The following is an 18,493-nucleotide window of genomic DNA, read 5'->3' on the forward strand; positions in this document are numbered from 1 at the left end:
ATTGGAAATTCAACTTCCTCTCTCTCTCTCTCTCTCTCTCTCATTTATTACGGGAACGACCAGGCTGGGATTGCATAGCCTTTAGTGCGCCAACGACCCACTACCTGAAGCCCAAGTGATCATTTTTGTCTCATCAATTCCAGAGGCTCTCCCTTGTGCTCGTCCCTTACTGGAGTGGGGGTCAGGCAAATGTGTGGAGCCTTTGTGTTTACTTGTCTGTCTATTTTCCATCAGTCTGTTTTTCTACCTACATACCTTGATCATCTTTTACCTGGTTTTATCATTCCCTTATGGTGCTTCATAAATATGGGTCTTGAAAGGGTTTACACATAAAGGGAGGTTGGGGTTTCTTGCTCGCTTAACACCTCTCAGGGGCGAGCGAGGCTGGTTACTCATGTTGGTAAAGCGTAGCCTCACCTCTGGCCCCTGGAGTAAAAAGTTTGGATATTAGATAGATAGATAGAATAATTGGTAGATAGGTAGATAGATAAAGAGAAACAAATAGATAGATAGACGATAAATGAGAGTCGATTCTGACCCCTCCGAAGGTGAGGAAATTCGTCCGGGTGTTAGATTAAAGTCAACAAGACGTAGTGGCACTGAAGAAGCCCGAGTTTTTCATTAAGTTTTTCAATATATCATGTAAATTGACACAGCCCGACCCTGCCTCACACACACACACACACACACACACACACACACACACACACACACACACACACACACACACACACGCACACGCACACGCACGCATGCACGCACGCACTTTGCCTTCCCAGATTAACTTCTGCAGTCGAAGAATAGCCCCCTACCCCTCCATCACCCCATTGCCCTGTCTCCCCCACCCCTTCCCTCACTCCCGCACTCATCCCCATCTTTCCATCCCTCCAACCCTTACCTTCTCTTCTTCTGTACCCCCATTTCCCTTCCCCCCCTACCTTGTCTCCCCTTCTCCCCCCCCCCTCCCACGATCGTTTCTCCTCCATTCCTTTCTCTCCTCCCACGACGTTCCCTATCCCCTCCAAGTCCCTACCAATATTTCCTCTCCTCTCTACCTTCCCTTCCCTAATCTGAATTTCCCTCCCCTTCCCCAAACCCCAGCAATCCCCCTGCTCCCCATCCCCTTGCTGTCCCATCGCCAATCCCCTCTCTACTCATTCTCTAACCCCTGATCACCCTCCTTTCCCCCAACCCCAGCCATACCCCACTCCCCATCCTCTTGCTCCTCCATACCCCTATTCTCCTCTCCACTCCTGTACTCCCAAATCCCTCTCCCCTCCCCAGACCCCAACCATTCCCCCCATTCCCCATCACTTAGTTCTCCCGTACCCCAGATCCCCTCTCAACTCTACTACTCTCTAATGCACCTCCTCCTTCCTAGACCCCAACCTTCCCCTCTTTCTCACCTCCCCCCCAGACCCCAACCATCCCCCACCTTCCCCCAATCCCCACCACCGCATGACGACTTTAATTTGGTACCAATTTCGAATCTGGTTGCCACTAAATAGACCAATTCCGCCACCTAATTGGGTAGCGGCGGAGGCTGTTACTGCCCCTGATTGCCTGCTTCTTGCTCCACTCCTTAAACCCCCTCCATCTCCTCAACCCCTGGCGACGTTCTCTCTCTCTCTCTCTCTCTCTCTCTCTCTCTCTCTCTCTCTCTCTCATTCTTGCTATAGCCAGACGATTTTATTTGGTAACTTATAGAGAGACTTTTAGAATTTTCATTGTTAGTCTTGATATCTCTGGACGAATTTTTTGTTTTATTTTATTTTTTTTGGTTAAGGGAATCACCTCGCTCATAAAAGAATTACTATATAAACTCACAGCCTGAACTCATAAACAAAGAACCATATTCTCTTCGGTTAAGGAAGTTCCCGAACACCATTTCCTAAGCGACTTATTTTGCTTATTGCACCTTCCGAACCGGACAAGAATACGGGGCTAAAGAGTGTCCTTCTTCCTCACACACTTTTGCTCTGCTCTTCGTATTGCTATTAAGTTTGTGTGTGTGTGTGTGTGTGTGTGTGTGTGTGTGTGTGTGTGTGTGTGTGTGTGTGTGAGTGTGTATGAGCTGTAGTGGCTGGCTTGCACTGACGGCAGGATGGGAATAGAATTTAAGGCCTTTTTTCGGGACCTGATGTACAAGTGATAAGTAGGGCAGAACATAATCAGTGTCCGTAGAAACTAGAGAGACAGACAGATAGATGCTAGATACAGACACAGTGACAGATAGACAGATAAACAAATATAGAGAAGAAAGTAGACAGACAGACAGATAGATGCTAGACAGATACATAGACACACTGATAGATAGATAGATAAACAAAGATAGATAGTGAACAGGCACACGATATTTCAACAACAGTTTCCTCATTTCCTCCAAACTTCCGGCCCGACTTCATAACCCATGCAACAAGCGCCATATTTACCTACAGCTCACTCTCTCCCTCTCTCCTCCACTTTCCTCCATTCCCTCCCTCCCTCCCTCCCTTTCATCATACCTACAACTTGCCTACAAACTTCGCCCCACCCTAATTACTCGCCTCCAAAGTTTCGGTTCATCGTCAAGCAGAGCGTAATATTGCCCAGGCGCAAATTAGAATGCAACCCGAGTATAATGGCACTCTTGTGAAGGGTGGATTGATAGTGGGTGGTGCAGGTTAGGGTGATGATGATGATGATGGTGTGTAGTACCTGTATATAGAAGGGTGGATGGATGGATGGGTGGGTGGTGCAGGCTAGGGTGATGATGATGATGGTGGGTAGTACCTGTATATAGAAGGGTGGAAGGATGGATGGATGGGTGGGTGGTGCAGGCTAGGGTGATGATGATGATGATGATGATGATGATGATGATGATGATGATGATGATGATGAGGAGGAGGAGGAGGAGGAGGTGGAAGAGTAGTATATATGCCGATCCGGAATCATGGGATGGGAAGTGCAAATGATGATGATGATGATGGTTATGACGATGATAAGTACTACAATTTGTATTGGATAATGATTACAAAGAATATTAGTACTATAATTAATGAATTGAGAAGGGTGGGATGCACTAAACTAAAAAAAGGAATAGAAAAAAATACACCTCTCAATCAAACTGCCCTGTCTAACGGTTCTCTCCATCCTATAATTGCATTCTCTCTTTTCATATCAGGGTAAAAAGAATACAGGGGAACTCTTTTGAAATGCAAGTTGATTTGTTGTGTATGATGATGGTTAGGTAGAGTACGGTAGGTTGTTTTATAGGCTACCATTTGTTCCCTTCTTTCTTTATCCCCCCCACTTCGCTCATTGACTACTACTTCTTCCAAATGAGATTGTACCCACAGTATAATGGGATTTTTAAGAAAGATGGGAGGTTGGCTGCATGGACGATACACTTATTCCAAAATTAACCGAACGATTTAAGCACCATACATTTTGAATATAGAACGAAAGAATGTGAAATCAGCTCGCCCTGTATGTATTTCTGTCAACAGATATATAATGGCTTCAGAGTGCGCCAGTCCACAGTTAGGTCTGCGAACTAATATGAGACACAAGTTTCGTTCTCATTATTTTCACATTCATCGTTTCCAAGTGTTCTGGTAGTTTTTGGTGAGGGTGTGCATGTATGCTGCTGGTACAAATGATGGCAGTTTGTAACACTGTACTCACTGGTGACGGCAAAGATAATGATGGTGTTCTTAGTGGGCGATAGGAGGAAGTCAGTCTTACGTGAATACCTTGCCAGAAATATACGATAATATTTCCATCTTCATATTTGTGATAATATTCCTAGCCCAAACTTTACGAGTATTTATGATTCCACTCACGGATGACGGTGAAGTGACGATGATGTTTCTTGATGGGAGCTATAGAAGAAAGTCAACCAGGTATCTTTACGTAGCCAAACAGACTATAATATTCCCATCTAAAAATGCTAATATTCCTTCCGAAAAAATTGATATAGTTTATGTACTCACTGATGACGGTGAAGTTGACGATGGTGTTCTTGGTGGGCGATAAGAGGAAGTCAACCCTGCATCTGTAGGTGGCCTCATCGCGGTCCTGGACGGGGAAGAGCTCCAAGTGTGCACCAGGGGCAGAGGAGCCGCCCCACGAGTGTCCCGGCAGGAGCTGGAAGTAGGCGCGGCGTTCCAGGAGGTGCTCGTCGGCCCAGTGCTTGCCGTTCTCTATGCTGCTGCCCCGGGCGTCGAAGCTGTTGGGATAGAATGAGGGTGTTAAAGGATAGATAAATAGATAGATAGATAGGTAGGGAGATACGCTGATAAACTGATAGGTAGATAGAATTATGAATGTTTGGCTAGCGTTCCAGGTGTTCGTCGGCACAGTGCATGCCCCTATCTATGCTGCTGCCTTGCACATCGAAATTGCGGGGGAAGGACAGAGAAAGGGCGTTTGGTTGGTTAGACAAATTGATAGATAGATAGGTACATGGATAGGTGGTTGGATAGACGGATGGATAGATAGTGATGGATATGGATGGCTGAATGAGAGAGATAGAGAGAGAGAGAGAGAGAGAGCAAAAAACATAATCTTCACTCACACTGAGACACACATTACCTGCAGGTAATCACACACACACACACACACACACACACACACACACACACACACACACACACACACACACACACACACACACACACACACACACACATTCCTGCCAAGTTATGCACACCTCTCTCTCTCATTATCGAGTTGGCAAGCTTAATTACCTGGCAAACATAATAATTAATATGCAGGTTGGCAATTAACGATTTCTATTGAAGGAATTATTTGCTTCCTGCTTGGGGCCGATAAGTGGGTCTGGCAATTGTTAGTGTTATCGTTATCACTGATATTATTATTATTATTATTATTATTATAATAATAATTATTATTATTATTATTATAGTAGTAGCAGTAGTAGTAGTAGTAATAGTAGTAGTAGTAGTAGTAGCATCTCCCTTTCTCTTTCACTGATCTCTCCGTTCCTCACTCACTTCTTCGTTTCTACTGCCTTAGCCATGCTTTTTCCCCACCTCTCACTCTTTCTTCCTTTTTCTCTCCCTCCTTTTCCTGGCTTCCATCTTTCCTCCCATATTCTATCCAGACCTTCCTCTCCCCCTTCCATCCCCCTTCATTTCCCCATTTCTCCTCCTCTCCCCCTCTCCCCTTCCAATTCTCTCTCAGTCCATTCCTTCCTCCCCCCCCCCTCCTCTTTCCTTCCTTTCATCCCTCTACTTTCTTCCCTGTTCCATACCTCCTTCCTTCCCATTACCTTCTCTCCTCACTCTCTCACTTCTCCATGGATTTGTCTTCCTCCCCTTCTTCATTCCCGTCTTTCTGTCCCTCTATTCCAGTCCCCTCCATTCCTCCATACTCGTTCCTCTTTCCTTCCCCTCGTCCCCTTCCTCTCTATTTATCTTCCTGTTTCTGTCCTCTCCATCCTTCCATTCCGCACCCTTCGATCCATTCCTTCCTCTCCTCACCATCCCTCTCTCTTGTTTTCCTCTCTCCGTTTCTCTCCCTTCTATTACTTTCCTCTCCCCTTCCTCCATCTTTTTCCCTCCCTCTCCTTCCCTCCACACCCCTCTCCCCCTGCCTCTCCCCTTCCATCCATCCATCCCTCACGGCAAACCCTGTTATATTGTTTCCGAAAAAAATGGGGCCCAACATAGGGAGAGCTTTTTCCTGCTCCCTCCAGAAGGCCTCCCACAAAATGCTTTATTGAAATTGAAAGACAAACACCAATAGATTTTTTAAATTCTTTTTTTCAGCTTTTTTCTCTTTTTCCCTTCTGTCCCCCATACCGAGGTGCATTGTAGTTTTCCGGACGGAGCTGCACGTAACAGTCCAGCCTTTTTTGCAATAGCTGGTGCCAGTCCCTACTTTCGTCTGTTCTTCTTTCGATTCGAGTTACATGGGGCGTTTTTATGTGCTTTTCTGGAGTGTTGGAGTGCAGGCAAAGGTTTATGTACTGGTAGGCTGAGTTTTGGGTGTTTATGTAGGATATACAGTATGTACGTGCTGAGTATGTAGGATGGGTGTCGGTACTTAGCTTTCCCTGCCAATTTTATCCCCGGTACTTTTTGCTGCCTTCCTCTTAATTTTTGCTTTTACCCCAAACACGCTATATTTCCCCTTGCACGCTATCTTTCCCCTTGCATGCCATCTTTTCCCCTGCATGCCATCTTTCCCTCTGCATTCTGTCTTTCTCAATATGTGGTATCATTTCCCAGCATGCTATAAGTCCTCTAGCATGTTCTTGCCATTTTCTCCCCATCCTGCTGTCTTTTCCCTCGCATGATATAATTCCCTCAGCTTTCTGTCTTTCTCCCTGCAGGCTCTCTGTCCCCCTACCAACTGTCTTTACCCCATCATGCTGCGTATAGTTCAGTCGTTAGTATTACGTGGTACACCATCCGTAGTTCTTCAGCCTACCTATAGCTGTGCATACTGCGTTTAGTTTTACAAGTTACACTGTCTACAATTCCACGTGCTACCTTAGTTTCTAGATTCAACCTTCAGATTTATATTGTTACCATTTGTTCTAATTGCTGCCTATAATCCTACGTGCTACTTTTATTACCTCCGCCAAGGAGGTTATGTTTTTGCTGGCGTTTGTTTGTTTCTTTGTTTATTTGTGTTTTGTCTGTTTCAAAAAAATTATGAACGGATTTTGATGAAATTTTGAGGAAGGGTGGGTCATGGGCCAAGGAAGAAATTATTAAATTTGGGGGATCCGGAGTATCCCGCACAATATCTCCAAGAGTTCGCAACGAATTTCAATGAAATTTTGTGGAAAGGTGGGCCATGGACCGAGAAAGAAATGATTAAATTAGGGGGCGGATCCGGATCCTGATCCTTTTTAATGGTATTGGCGGAGGTATGCGCTCTCTGAGTGTTTTCTAGTTTCCCCATGCTATCTTTGGTTCTGCATGTTACCTTTAGTTCCGCATGTTACCCTTCCCCCAGTTCTGCTTTAAGACTTCAGGAGTGACAGACCCCCCCCCTCCCTCGCCTGAGCCTCCGCCGGACAGTAAATACCCGGTGTGTTTATGGGTGATGTTGGTGGTGTGGTGGTGTGGTGGAGAGTCCCTGGAGTGGTATACAATCACGGGAGTGCAGTGCTGCGGGAGTGGCTCACTGTGGTGTGGTACAGGTGGGGTAAGGGGGAGAAGATGTGGTATGTGAGTATTGTGATGGCGGTGGTGGAGATAGCATTTTGTGGCAGGGATGTGTGGTGGTGGTGGTGGTACTGGGGTAATATGAGAAAGTGTGGTATTATAAGGAAGTGTGGTGGTGGTAGTGGCGGTGGTAGGGACAGGGTACTGTGGTATTAAAGGATTGTAAGATGGTGGTGAAGAAAGGGTATTCTGGTATAAAAAAAATAGTAGTATGGTAGGGGAGTGTGGTGGTATTGGTGAAAGAGAGAGTGTGTGTGTGTTGTGGTAGGAGAGTGTGGTGGTGGAGGATAGTGGGAATGTGGTGTTGTGGTAGGGGGGAGTGTGGTGTTGTGGTAGAGGGGGAGCGGTAGTAGTGGTAGTGGCCATGGTAGGGATAGTGTATTAAGGTAATAGAGAATTGTGACAAGGCATATGGCGGGGTCATTCGTAAGATAAATAAAACAATCTTATGTCCTCAAGTACAATAAACTTCATAATCATAGTAAGAACGGCAGTACTGTACCGCCCTGCATAAAAATCAACAGAGAGAGGAAGAGATAATAGCCAGCCTTCTAAGTCCACGAGTATGTGGCCCCAAGAGTGCTGTGTGGTTTGAGTATACGAAGTGAGAGCCGACGAGGACCCCCTTAGGACGAGCCTGGAGTGTTTGGGTTATGAGAATTTCGACTTTTATGGCGGAAAGGAGAGGGGAAGGGGTGGGGAGGTGAGTGAGTTGGGGTAAGTGTTGTGATGTGGTTGAGAGAGAGAGGGAAGGGGTGGTTAAGGAAGGGAAGAGAAGGGGGGGGGAAGGAAGGGAAGAGAAGGGGGGAGGAGAGGAGAGCACGAAGCGAAGAGAGGAATGAAACAGATGAGCAGATAAAGGGAGAGAATTAAAAAAGGGCATGTATTAAAAAGAAAGAAGGGAGAGAGAGAGAGAGAGAGGAAAATCGCACCCAAAAGCTTCCTAAGTGGCGAATTTTTATGAGCTTAGAGTAAATCTCTCCGACGTAAATCTGCTAAATTGAAATGGTAAGCTGCATAATAATAATAATAATAATAATAATAATAATAATAACAATAATAATAATGGTACTACTGCTGCTGCTGCTACCACTATTACAAATGATAATAAAAATAATAATAACAATAATAATGATAAATAACATCACAGCACTAATAACGTAGCCTGTTCCCAGATTCCAATCCTAGCATTGCCGCCCGCTCTAATCCCGCCCAGATAAACGGTGTGTCATCTATTTCCTTATCTGTAGCTACCTCCCATAACCTACAACTCGACAATCTAGGTACCTATAACACCCACGCAACCTGTAACACACACACACACACACACACACACACACACACACACACACACACACACACTCTATCTCTCTCTCTCTCCATCTATCTATCTATCTATCTATCTATCTGTCTGTCTGTCTATCTCACGTACCTGTAGATGGGTGTACCGGCGGCTCCTCGGTACCATAGGATCAGTACCACTCTGTCGTTGGCTAGGGTAGAGGTGACATCGCATGGTAGTCGAGCTCGTTGCTGTACCATGGCCATTGCGTTGGTGTAGACGGCTGTGGGAGAAAGTGAGATAGTGAGTGAATGTGTGTGTGTGTGTGTGTGTGTGTGTGTGTGTGAGAGAGAGAGAGAGAGAGAGAGAGAGAGAGAGATTGAAGGAAGAGGAGGAAGGGGAAGGGAGGAGGCGAAGAGGAGAGGGAGATGAAGGTGGTGGGTAGAGGGAGAATGACAGCAAAAATATGGAGATGAAAATTTACCTGAATACATAGTAGTCACATTCAGCCTTTTCACAATGTTCTTTTCTTAGCCATTTAATCATTATAAACCCTGCAGAATTTGGACACAAGGTACATTTAGATCCCCGAGGTCATAAGGTGGGTTGCTGTGCAGAATAGCCAGAGGGTAGGGGGAGGTGAGGGAGGGGCAAGGGGAGTGGGGATGGTGGTGGGGGAGGGTGGGAGAGGATTGCTGAGAGAGGAGAGGGTGAAGGTAGGTAGGAAGGAGGGAGAGCAGCAGGGATAGAGGGAGGGAGGGAGAGTGAGGAGCTGAGGGTGAGGAGAGAGGTTGGGAGAGAAAGGGGGTAGAGTGAGATACGGAAGGGGTGGGGGAGGGGGGATGTAGGGAGGGGCAGGTGATGTAGGGAGGTAGGAAAGGGGAGGGGGTTGAGGGAGGAAGGTAGGGGCAGGTGTTGAGAGAGAAACCGTTAAATCTGGATACCTGGGAGTTGACAAAGCAAGTTTTAGTTGTATCCTAATAAACGTTCCCGACAAGTGTACTGCAAATTCTGTCACTTTTCTTGCTATCATCTGAAGGTCCAGTTATTTAAAAGATGGAAATTTACTTCACTATTAAAGCTGGAGGTATAATGTAGCTTTGTAGTTAGCCAGCATGAAGACATTTGGCAGCTTATCTGTATGCTCTGTGGTGGTGGTGGTCGGCCTCAGAGGTGATGGGGCAGGAAGTATGTCTTGAGTTACCATCAGTAAATATCATACACAGTTTAGATTAACTAAATCACGTTTTCTCAATACAAAATTCAGGTAGACGGTAATGAGGATGAAATTATATGAATAGAGAGACAGGAAACGTGACGGTACTCTTGTTTCTTAGGTTTTGTTTGTTTAGGCATTTAAAGATTTAAATGGCAACTCGTCGGAAGACACCGCCGGCTTATGAGCTGCTGTCGCCAGCTAGAGACGCCGTCTGTCTGGTCGCTTGTAGTTTGCTTGATTGCCGTCCGTATTTTTTTCTGTGTTTTTACGCGTGTGAAGAGAAGAACGGGAACATTAGAAGTGGAATGAAGATCCGTGTGACTTGCAGTGGGTGTGAGGGTGACATCGAAGGGGCCCACGTGATATAGGTAAGCAAAGGAGGAATTATGAGACTTATGTAGCCGGTTGAACATTGTCGGTAGGCAGATTGGCTTGTAAGTGACATTGAAGAGGCTTAGGTGTTGTAGGGGTGATTATAGGTTAAGTAGAGGAAGAATTATATGAGATCTGTGATACCGGTAAAATCTTATTGGTTGTTGACGAATCTGAATTGCGAGTGGACTGAACAGAAGCCTTAACTCTTCACTGAGAGCCAGGGTTTTGTTGAATGGATAGATAGATAAATAGACAGATAGATAGATAGATAGATAGATAGATAGGTACTCAAATGGACACATACCTCTTTACATCTATCTGTCTCGTGGTTTCTGTCTACCTGCCTATCACCAGCTGAATAAAACCGTCCGTATTTGGCAGTAGTAAAAATAATCATGGCCTCGTACTTAGGCGTTGATGTCATTGGGGGTTTGTTCCCATAAAAACTAAGTATAAAGCTTAGGACAGTGTTACTAAAATGTTGTAGGAAGTGTTTGAGAGTGTTAATAAGTTGTTATCATCGTCATCGTCATCTTTATCATCAACATCATCATTATCCCGTTTCTCAATGAGAGAGAGAGAGAGAGAGAGAGAGAGAGAGAGAGAGAGAGAGAGAGAGAGAGAGAGAGAGGGGTGGGGGCTCGGGGAGGGGGAGAGCTTATGGTATGTTGCACCGAGCGGAAGAGGGGAGAGAGGGAGGAGGAAGTGAGAGAATGTAGAGGGGAAGGAAGGGTAGAGAGGAAGGAGGGGAAGGGAGGAGGGAGGGGAAAAAGTTAGGTCAGAGAGGAAAGGGAAGGAAGGAAGAGAGGAGAGAGGATAGAAAGTGGAAGATAGTGAAAATGGATATAGAGAGACATAAAAAAAAATGACAAGAGCAGAGGAGAGGAGAGAAGCAGAGGAAAGGAGATGAAAAGAGAGGCGAGAGGCGAAGTGGAGAGAAGAAAGAGAGAGGAGAAGAGAAACAGAGAAGAGAGGAGAGATGTAGAGACGAGATGAGAAAATAAGAAATAAGAGAGACGACTAGTAGAGATAGCAAATGAGTGAAAAAGAGAATGCGAGAGGGTGAAAGGAGAGGGGGTTGTCACTATGAAAGGAGAGAGAGAGAGAGAGAGAGAGAGAGAGGGGTCAGCCGTGGAGAGGTTAGGGTCAGCGGGGCGACAGAACGACACAATTACTGCCGCTATGACGAGGCTTTAGGGCGACATCAGCTGGCGGAGAGAGAGAGAGGGAGTTGAGGGAGGGGAGAGGGGTGTTGTAGTCACTGCTGGGATCAATGTCTACTGTACACCCTTCCTTTTGTATCCCTTATTCGACGCCCCTTTATATATCGCCTTGAAACCGACCTTGTTCTCTGTAGGTCGACCTTAATACCTGTGAAGTCGACCTTGGCCACTGAAGCTGACCTTTTTCAATCGAGGTCGACCCAAGTAAAACACGTCAGATCGATCCTTTTTCTCGATGTCGACCTTAAAATCCATGAGGCCATTCTTGTTCCTCAGAGGTCGACCTTGTTCTATTGAGGTTGACCTTGGCCTGAGTCCTGTTGTTGCTGTTTGCCTTCTATTGTACTCCTTTTGTAAAGTTTCTGGCAGTTTCGGCTACACACTCTTTTTCACTCCACGCCAGCTCCATTCCACGCTACCTTCATTCCACACTAACTCCGTTCCACGCTACCTTCTTTCCACACTAACTCCGTTCCACACTACCTTCTTTCCACACTAACTCCGTTCCACGCTACCTTCTTTCCACACTAACTCCGTTCCACGCTACCTTCTTTCCACACTAACTCCGTTCCACGCTACCTTCATTCCACACTAACTCCGCTCCACACTACCTTCATTCCACACTAACTCCGTTCCACACTACCTTCATTCCGTATGAACTCCACGCTATCCGCATTTCACACTAAGTCCATTCCACTCCACACTAACTCTGTTCCACACTTACTCCATTCCATACATTCCCTTCTACACAAATTCCATTCCACACCACACCAACTCAGTTTCATACCAACCTACATTCTGACTCCATTTCCAGCCAGTTACATTTCCTATCAACCCCACTTCCTTCCAACCCCCATTTACTACCAACCCCATTTCCTGCCACCCCCATTTCCTGCCAACCCCTATTTCCTACCAACCCCCATTTACTACCAACCCCCATTTACTACCACCTCACTTCAGCACACTAACTGTAGTATGTGAGTTTGAGGATGGATCAGGAGGACGAGGAGGAGGAACATTGATGCTTTAGCCAGTGAGTTGGATGCTGTGGCCTTTTCAGGAGAGAAGTTGTCCAATCCTACCCTGCACACACACACACACACACACACACACACACACACACACACACACACACACACACACACACACACACACACACACACACACACACACACACAATGGGCTGAAGGGGTGGGGGATGGAAGGGGGAGAGGAGCAGGAGAGAGAGAGAGAGAGAGAGAGTAAATGATAGGGAGGGCCAAAAGTTAGCTAGAATGGGGAACACAAAAGGGGAGGGTAAATGAAGAGAGGTGGAGTGGAAAGAGGAGGGAGAGGGGAGAGCAGATAAGAGTGGGTGGAGGGGAGAAGAAGGAGGGGGAATAGGAGGTGAGAGAGAGAGAGAGAGAGAGAGAGAGAGAGAGAGAGAGAGAGAGAGAGAGAGAGAGAGAGAGAGAGAGAGAGAGGAGGGGCAGATCACTGGAATCCCACTTAGGAAATCTCAGTGCCTAAAAGTTTTGGTCCCAGCGACTCTTAGTTAATGCCTGGGATTAACTTTCTGCGACCGCCTGTCCAGAGCCGATCTTCTCTCCGGCTTGGATCCGTCTCTCTGTGTTAAGTTAGTGTTTAGTTAGGTTTTTATTTATTTTTATTTCGTTATTTTCATTTAGTTGATGGTTATTTATATTTAGTTGCTTTATTTATCTCAACTAAGCTATAAAGGGGTTACGGAATTTTGCCAGGTGGAAATAAACGAACTATAGGTGGCCATCCCGTGGTTAGAAGGGGATGGTGAACAGGGTGAAGGAGGGGTGTGTTAGTGAGTTGGGAAGGGGAGGGGAGTGGGAGTGAGACAAATGTTTAGCCAAAAAGGGAGTTGATGTGGGAGTGAGGGAAAGGAGAATGAGGGACAGCGAGGGATCAGATAGATAAGTAGATAGATAGAGATATACGTACATACACACATACATAGATACATATATACATTCCTCTCCCTTCCCATCCCTCCAGCGCCCACCACATACTATTCCTATCCCTTTCCCCTCCTCTCTTTCCCTCCATCCCTCCCATTCACACCTCCAACTCCGGCCATGCATTTTTTTTTTTACACTCCCCTATCCCTTGTCTTCATTTCCTTCCCTCAGATTTATATACCTCCTCTCCCTTTCTGTCTCAGTCTTCTCCCTCCCTCCCGCTTTTTCTTATTTCCCTCTCTCTTTCCTCTCTTCCCTCTCTTTCATTCTCCTCGCCCTCCTTCTGACCTCCCTCCCTCCCTTTCTCTTTGCATTTCTCCCCTCCCTCCTTTTCCCTTTTTCCATCCTTCTCTGTATTGCTCCCCACCTTCGCCCCTTCCCTCCCTCCCTATATTTCATCCCTCCATCCCTCCTGTCTTCTATACCTTTTTCTCTCCTCTCCATTCCGTCTCCCTCACCCTTTTTCCTCCCTCCAAAGCTCCTGGGCGCGAAGGTAAGGCAGCTACAGAAGAGAGGGTGGAGTGTTTTTTTTTTTTTTTTTTTTTTTGAGGGGGGGAGCTACTGCATAAATTCTGGTCAAGAGCTGAGCCTCCTTTCCATTTTTTTCTTTCACTCATTGCTTTTCCCCTTTTCACTCCTGCATTTCTTTCCCCTTCCTTGTACTCTCACCTATCGTCCTTCCTTCCCTCTGCTTTCTTCCCTGTTCTTCTGCTGCTCAACCCATCCGTTTTTCCCCTCTCTCCCCCTTCGTTCCCCCCTACCCACTCTTCCATCTTACTTCTCCATCCCTTCCATCCTTCCTTCTACAAACTCCCTCCTTCTCGTATTCTTCCTCTCTTTTTCTTCTCTAATAAAACTTCATTTCTTCGGTCTCCCTTACTTGTTCTCTCTCCTCCCCTCTACCTTTCCACTCCCACCTCTCCCTGCCTATCCCTTTTCCTCCCTTCTACTCCATCCCTCATGCCTGTCCTCCTTTCCTCTATTGCTACTCATTCCTGCCTCTCTCTTCCTTCTAACTCCTGTCCCCCTTTCCTCCTCCTCCTCTCTTTTCTCTCTCTCTCTCTCTCTCTCTCTCTTTCACCATACATCATTCCATCTAACCTTCCATTCACCTATTACCACGCAGCACAAGATTTCCTAATACCCGCGGCCATCACCTTCCCTCATCCCATCATCCCACCTGAGATTATTGGTCTTTATACATTCTTTCCTTGCCGCTCGTGGGCGTGGGTCTGGGGAAATAATGCCACTTAGCGAGCAATTTGAATCCATAACTCTGGACGCTGGGGGAAAGGCCTGGCGGAGCGCTGGAATTTATGCTGCAGTCCCCCCTTCTGAGGTGCTGTGGTCTTTCCTTGAGGGGAAAGAAGAAGGAGAGAGAGAGAGAGAGAGAGAGAGAGAGAGAGAGAGAGAGAGAGTTACATAGATACACAGACCACACAGACCTTACGGTCCCTACGAGGTGGTCCGGCCTTAATCCTAATATAGTGCATAGGAGCAGGAGAAAAGGATAGCACAGCAGAAGGCTCTCTCCCCCACCCTCCAAACCCTCCGGCATTTGCCGTACAGGAAACAAGAGAGGAAGTAATACCTTGCAGGAATGAAGAACCTGAAGGAATTTTATAGGATCGGCAGAAAGTAGAATAATATGGAAAAGGAAAATTTGGGCATACAGCCACATACTCTATGCATGCAATTTTTTTTTTTTTAATCAAAAGATGAATAGAATGTTTATCTATTATTTATATTCTATAATATTGTCTGTGTCTAACAGACACATGAATGCAGACTCGAATATGCAATAATTGCTCCATCCTAACTAAACGATACCAATTGTATCAAGATTAGCCCTCCTTGCTTGCAACTTCATACCATTTCCTCGAGTTACAGTCTCGGCAATTACTGTGAATTGCTTGCTTGAATCAGTATTACTAAAGCCTTTTAGAATCTTAAAACATTCAATGAGTTGTCCCCTGAGTCTCCGTTTTCTAAGAGAGAATAGGTTTAATTCTCTGAGTCTCTCGAGGTATGGTTTATTCCTCAGGGACGGGATTAACTTGGTAGCGCTACGCTGGACCGCTTCCAGTATTTCTATATCTTTAATTAGGTGAGGCGCCCAAAACTGCACTGCAAACTCTAAGTGTGGCCTGACTATGCTTTTGTATAGGGGGTTTACAATATCTTTGCTTTTATATGTAAAATGTCTTTTGATGAAGCCTAGGAGAGAGAGAGAGAGAGAGAGAGAGAGAGAGAGAGAGAGAGATCATATAATGTAAACAGCAGACTGACTAAGCATCTGTCATCCTAATGGCAATCAATAAGCAATTCAGAGAGAGAGAGAGAGACTGACCAGCTGATAATTATATTAAGGTCATTTTGAAGGCTAATTCTGTCTTCTTCAGTTAATAAAGAGAGAGAGAGAGAGAGAGAGAGAGACCCATTTACCCATTTCTCCATCACCGTCAAAATCTATACCTACCCAACCAGCCTCATTCTCCTAGCGTATATGTGGTTCTGTTAATGGTAGGGGAGGTGGTAGGTGGTATTGGTTCTGCGTTAGTGGTATCCTTTGTGTCGTGGGTCTAGGTGGGTGTAAATACAGAGACTCGTGGTACCCCTCCCATCCCTTAGAAACACGTTCTTAAAACTACAGCTTTCTCCTCAGTAACCTTCTTTGATTTTGTTTCACTAACCATCTCTCTCTCTCTCTCTCTCTCTCTCTCTCTCTGTCTCTCTCGTCATCCTGTAGGCTCGCTCAATCGTCAACATTTTATCATTGTTATCTTCTCTTGCTACATTTCATTTTTAAACCTCCCTTCCCCCTTTTCTCCTCCTCTTCCTCCCTTCCCCCATCCCTCTCACTTTTTCCCCTTCCTCTTTTTTTCCCTTCTTTTCCTTCCCCCCTCCCTCCGTTCGTCCGTCCGTCCGCCCCTCCCTCCCTCCATCCCTCCCTCCCTCCCTCCCTCCCTCCCTCCCTCCCTCCCCTCCCTCCCTCCCTCCCTCCATCCGTCCGTCCATTCATCCATCCATCCATCCATCCATCCATCCATCCATCTTCTCTTTCTCTTCTGGCTCTCTCCCTCTCGTCCCACAGCCTCAGGAGATCCCAGACTCCCACCTTTACTCCTAAATTCCCCAGCCATTCCCCTTTTTTCTCCCCTCAACGCCTTCCATCATCTCCCCTCCCCTCAGGCATCAGACCATCAGAGTATTTACCATAAGATTTTGAACGCCCCCTCCCCTACCCACACCCCCAACCTTTCCTCCCTCCTCCCCTGGCGCCCCCCTTTCCCCTACACCCTCCCTGTCGCCCCCCCTCCCCCGCCTCCCTTACGCCCTCTCCGCCCCTTCTACTCCCTGCCCCTTCTCCCCTCCACTCCTGCTGTCCCTCCATCTTCAGGGCAAACTTGTGTATATGGTGATGATAACTTGTGGGTGCTAGGGGGCCCTTTTTCGAACGTGCTGTGAGTTACGATTTTTTTCTTTTTTTATGTAGCTATTCCGATTTCTCCGTTTTTAAATTTTTATATTTATATTTATCTTTCTCCTGTATGTTTTTCAGACGTGTCGTACTTTATTGATACATTTTACATTATTTCATAGTTTTGTTTCATATATATATATATATATATATATATATATATATATATATATATATATATATATATATATGGTAGTTTCTCTGCTTCTCCATTTTCGTGCATTTTCTTCAACGCTATGGGGTTATTTATAGACGTGCCAAGGCTTACGAGCTTTACTTTTGTTTTGCTAAGATATTTTTTTGTTTTAATGTTAGGCTACGTTAGCTTCGATTACATTAGACAAGGCGCGGTTGACACAGCTTTGAGTGGGTGTGAGGGCATGGGTGACTCTTTTTCAATTGGCTGTCAAAACATACTTGATTTGGCAGGTGTACGTGAAGCGAATCTTTCAGCAAAAATTTATGAAAATGTATGTAAGGTCTAGACATGATTCCAGAAGCTTGAATGATGACAGAATGATTGTGTGGCCATTTCAGTGAGAGAGAGAGAGAGAGAGAGAGAGAGAGAGAGAGAGAGAGAGAGAGAGAGAGAGAGAGAGAGAGAGAGAGATCGTGCATTATTTTGTTCTTAGATCTTACCTCACTTTATCTCTATGCGGGAAAAGAGGGTAGAATAATGGTCTGTCAGAGAGAGAGAGAGAGAGAGAGAGAGAGAGGTGGGAAGTGCAGGAGTAAGAATATGAATTTATGGCTTTCATTTTTGTAAGCAGGAGGGAGTGTTGTGGATGCCGGGGTGAGAGAGAGAGAGAGAGAGAGAGAGAGAGAGAGAGAGAGAGAGGTAAGTGAGGGAGAAAAACAAAGGGGTAAGAGAAGTTAATCAAATGTTTCTCTCTCTCTCTCTCTCTTATTATGGGTGAGCATCTAGTCAGAGTTTTTCTTTTTTTTTAATTCCACTCAAAATTTGATTCATCTTGTGTGTGTGTGTGTGTGTGTGTGTGTGTGTGTGTGTGTGTGTGTGTCAGAGTGTGTTGAAGAGAGAGAGAGAGAGAGAGAGAGAGAGAGAGTATACATAAATTTGTTTGAGTGGGTATGTGTATATATATGTGGGTATACATGTGTATATCTTCACAGTATTGTTTGTGCGTGTGGTATGTGTGTGTGTGTATATTTCGTTTTGTTTATAGGTAACCATAATAACAAGAATGATTAGCACAACTTTAACAACAGTTGCAGTAACAAGGTAAAAAAAAAAAAAAAACGCAATACAGTATAGAGAAGATAGCTCCCAAAACAATAACAGTACTAGCAAGACAGTAACCGTAGCCACAGCAGTAACGGTATTAATAATAGTAAGAGTATCGGATACCTTCACCGCACGTGCATATGTATCATAAAAATAAATTCAACAGTGGGTACAGAACACCGTCAACAATTGCTTCGTAAAGCAGTGAAAACTCTAACAGTCGTATATATCACCTGAGCACTAATAATGGAATTAATAGTAACAATAATAACTAATAATAATAATAATAATAATAATAATAACAATAATAGCCACAGTACAGCACTACCAAGAAAAATACTCAGCCTCTCATTGGTCATTGCTGGCTACACTCCATTTCCGTCAGCCCATTAGGAGGACATACGTACCTGCGAATGGAAGAAGGAAAATGTTAATACAGGTGAATTGCAGAGATATCAAATTTACGCTTTAAAAATTCCAGTAGATCAAAATTACATACACATTTAATATAAGAGT

At 45.3% G+C, this 18,493-nt stretch overlaps 1 protein-coding gene across 1 annotated transcript in view; it reads right to left on the reverse strand.

The window, feature by feature from the left end:
* Window positions 1-18,493, reverse strand: part of LOC145411973 (uncharacterized) — a 458,683-nt gene that overhangs the window by 142,115 nt on the left and 298,075 nt on the right. Inside the window, exons 2-3 of the mRNA XM_080281944.1 lie at window positions 8,617-8,749; window positions 3,975-4,210 (exon numbers count right to left, since the gene is read on the reverse strand). Of these exons, the coding sequence (XP_080138070.1) occupies window positions 3,975-4,210; window positions 8,617-8,749 (369 nt within the window). The remainder of the gene's footprint in view (window positions 1-3,974; window positions 4,211-8,616; window positions 8,750-18,493) is intronic.

The sequence above is a fragment of the Coenobita brevimanus genome, chromosome 91, assembly GCF_032717465.1.
Source record: "Coenobita brevimanus isolate Jiangsu-jjx chromosome 91, ASM3271746v2, whole genome shotgun sequence".
Classification (NCBI taxonomy): Eukaryota; Metazoa; Arthropoda; class Malacostraca; order Decapoda; family Coenobitidae; genus Coenobita; species Coenobita brevimanus.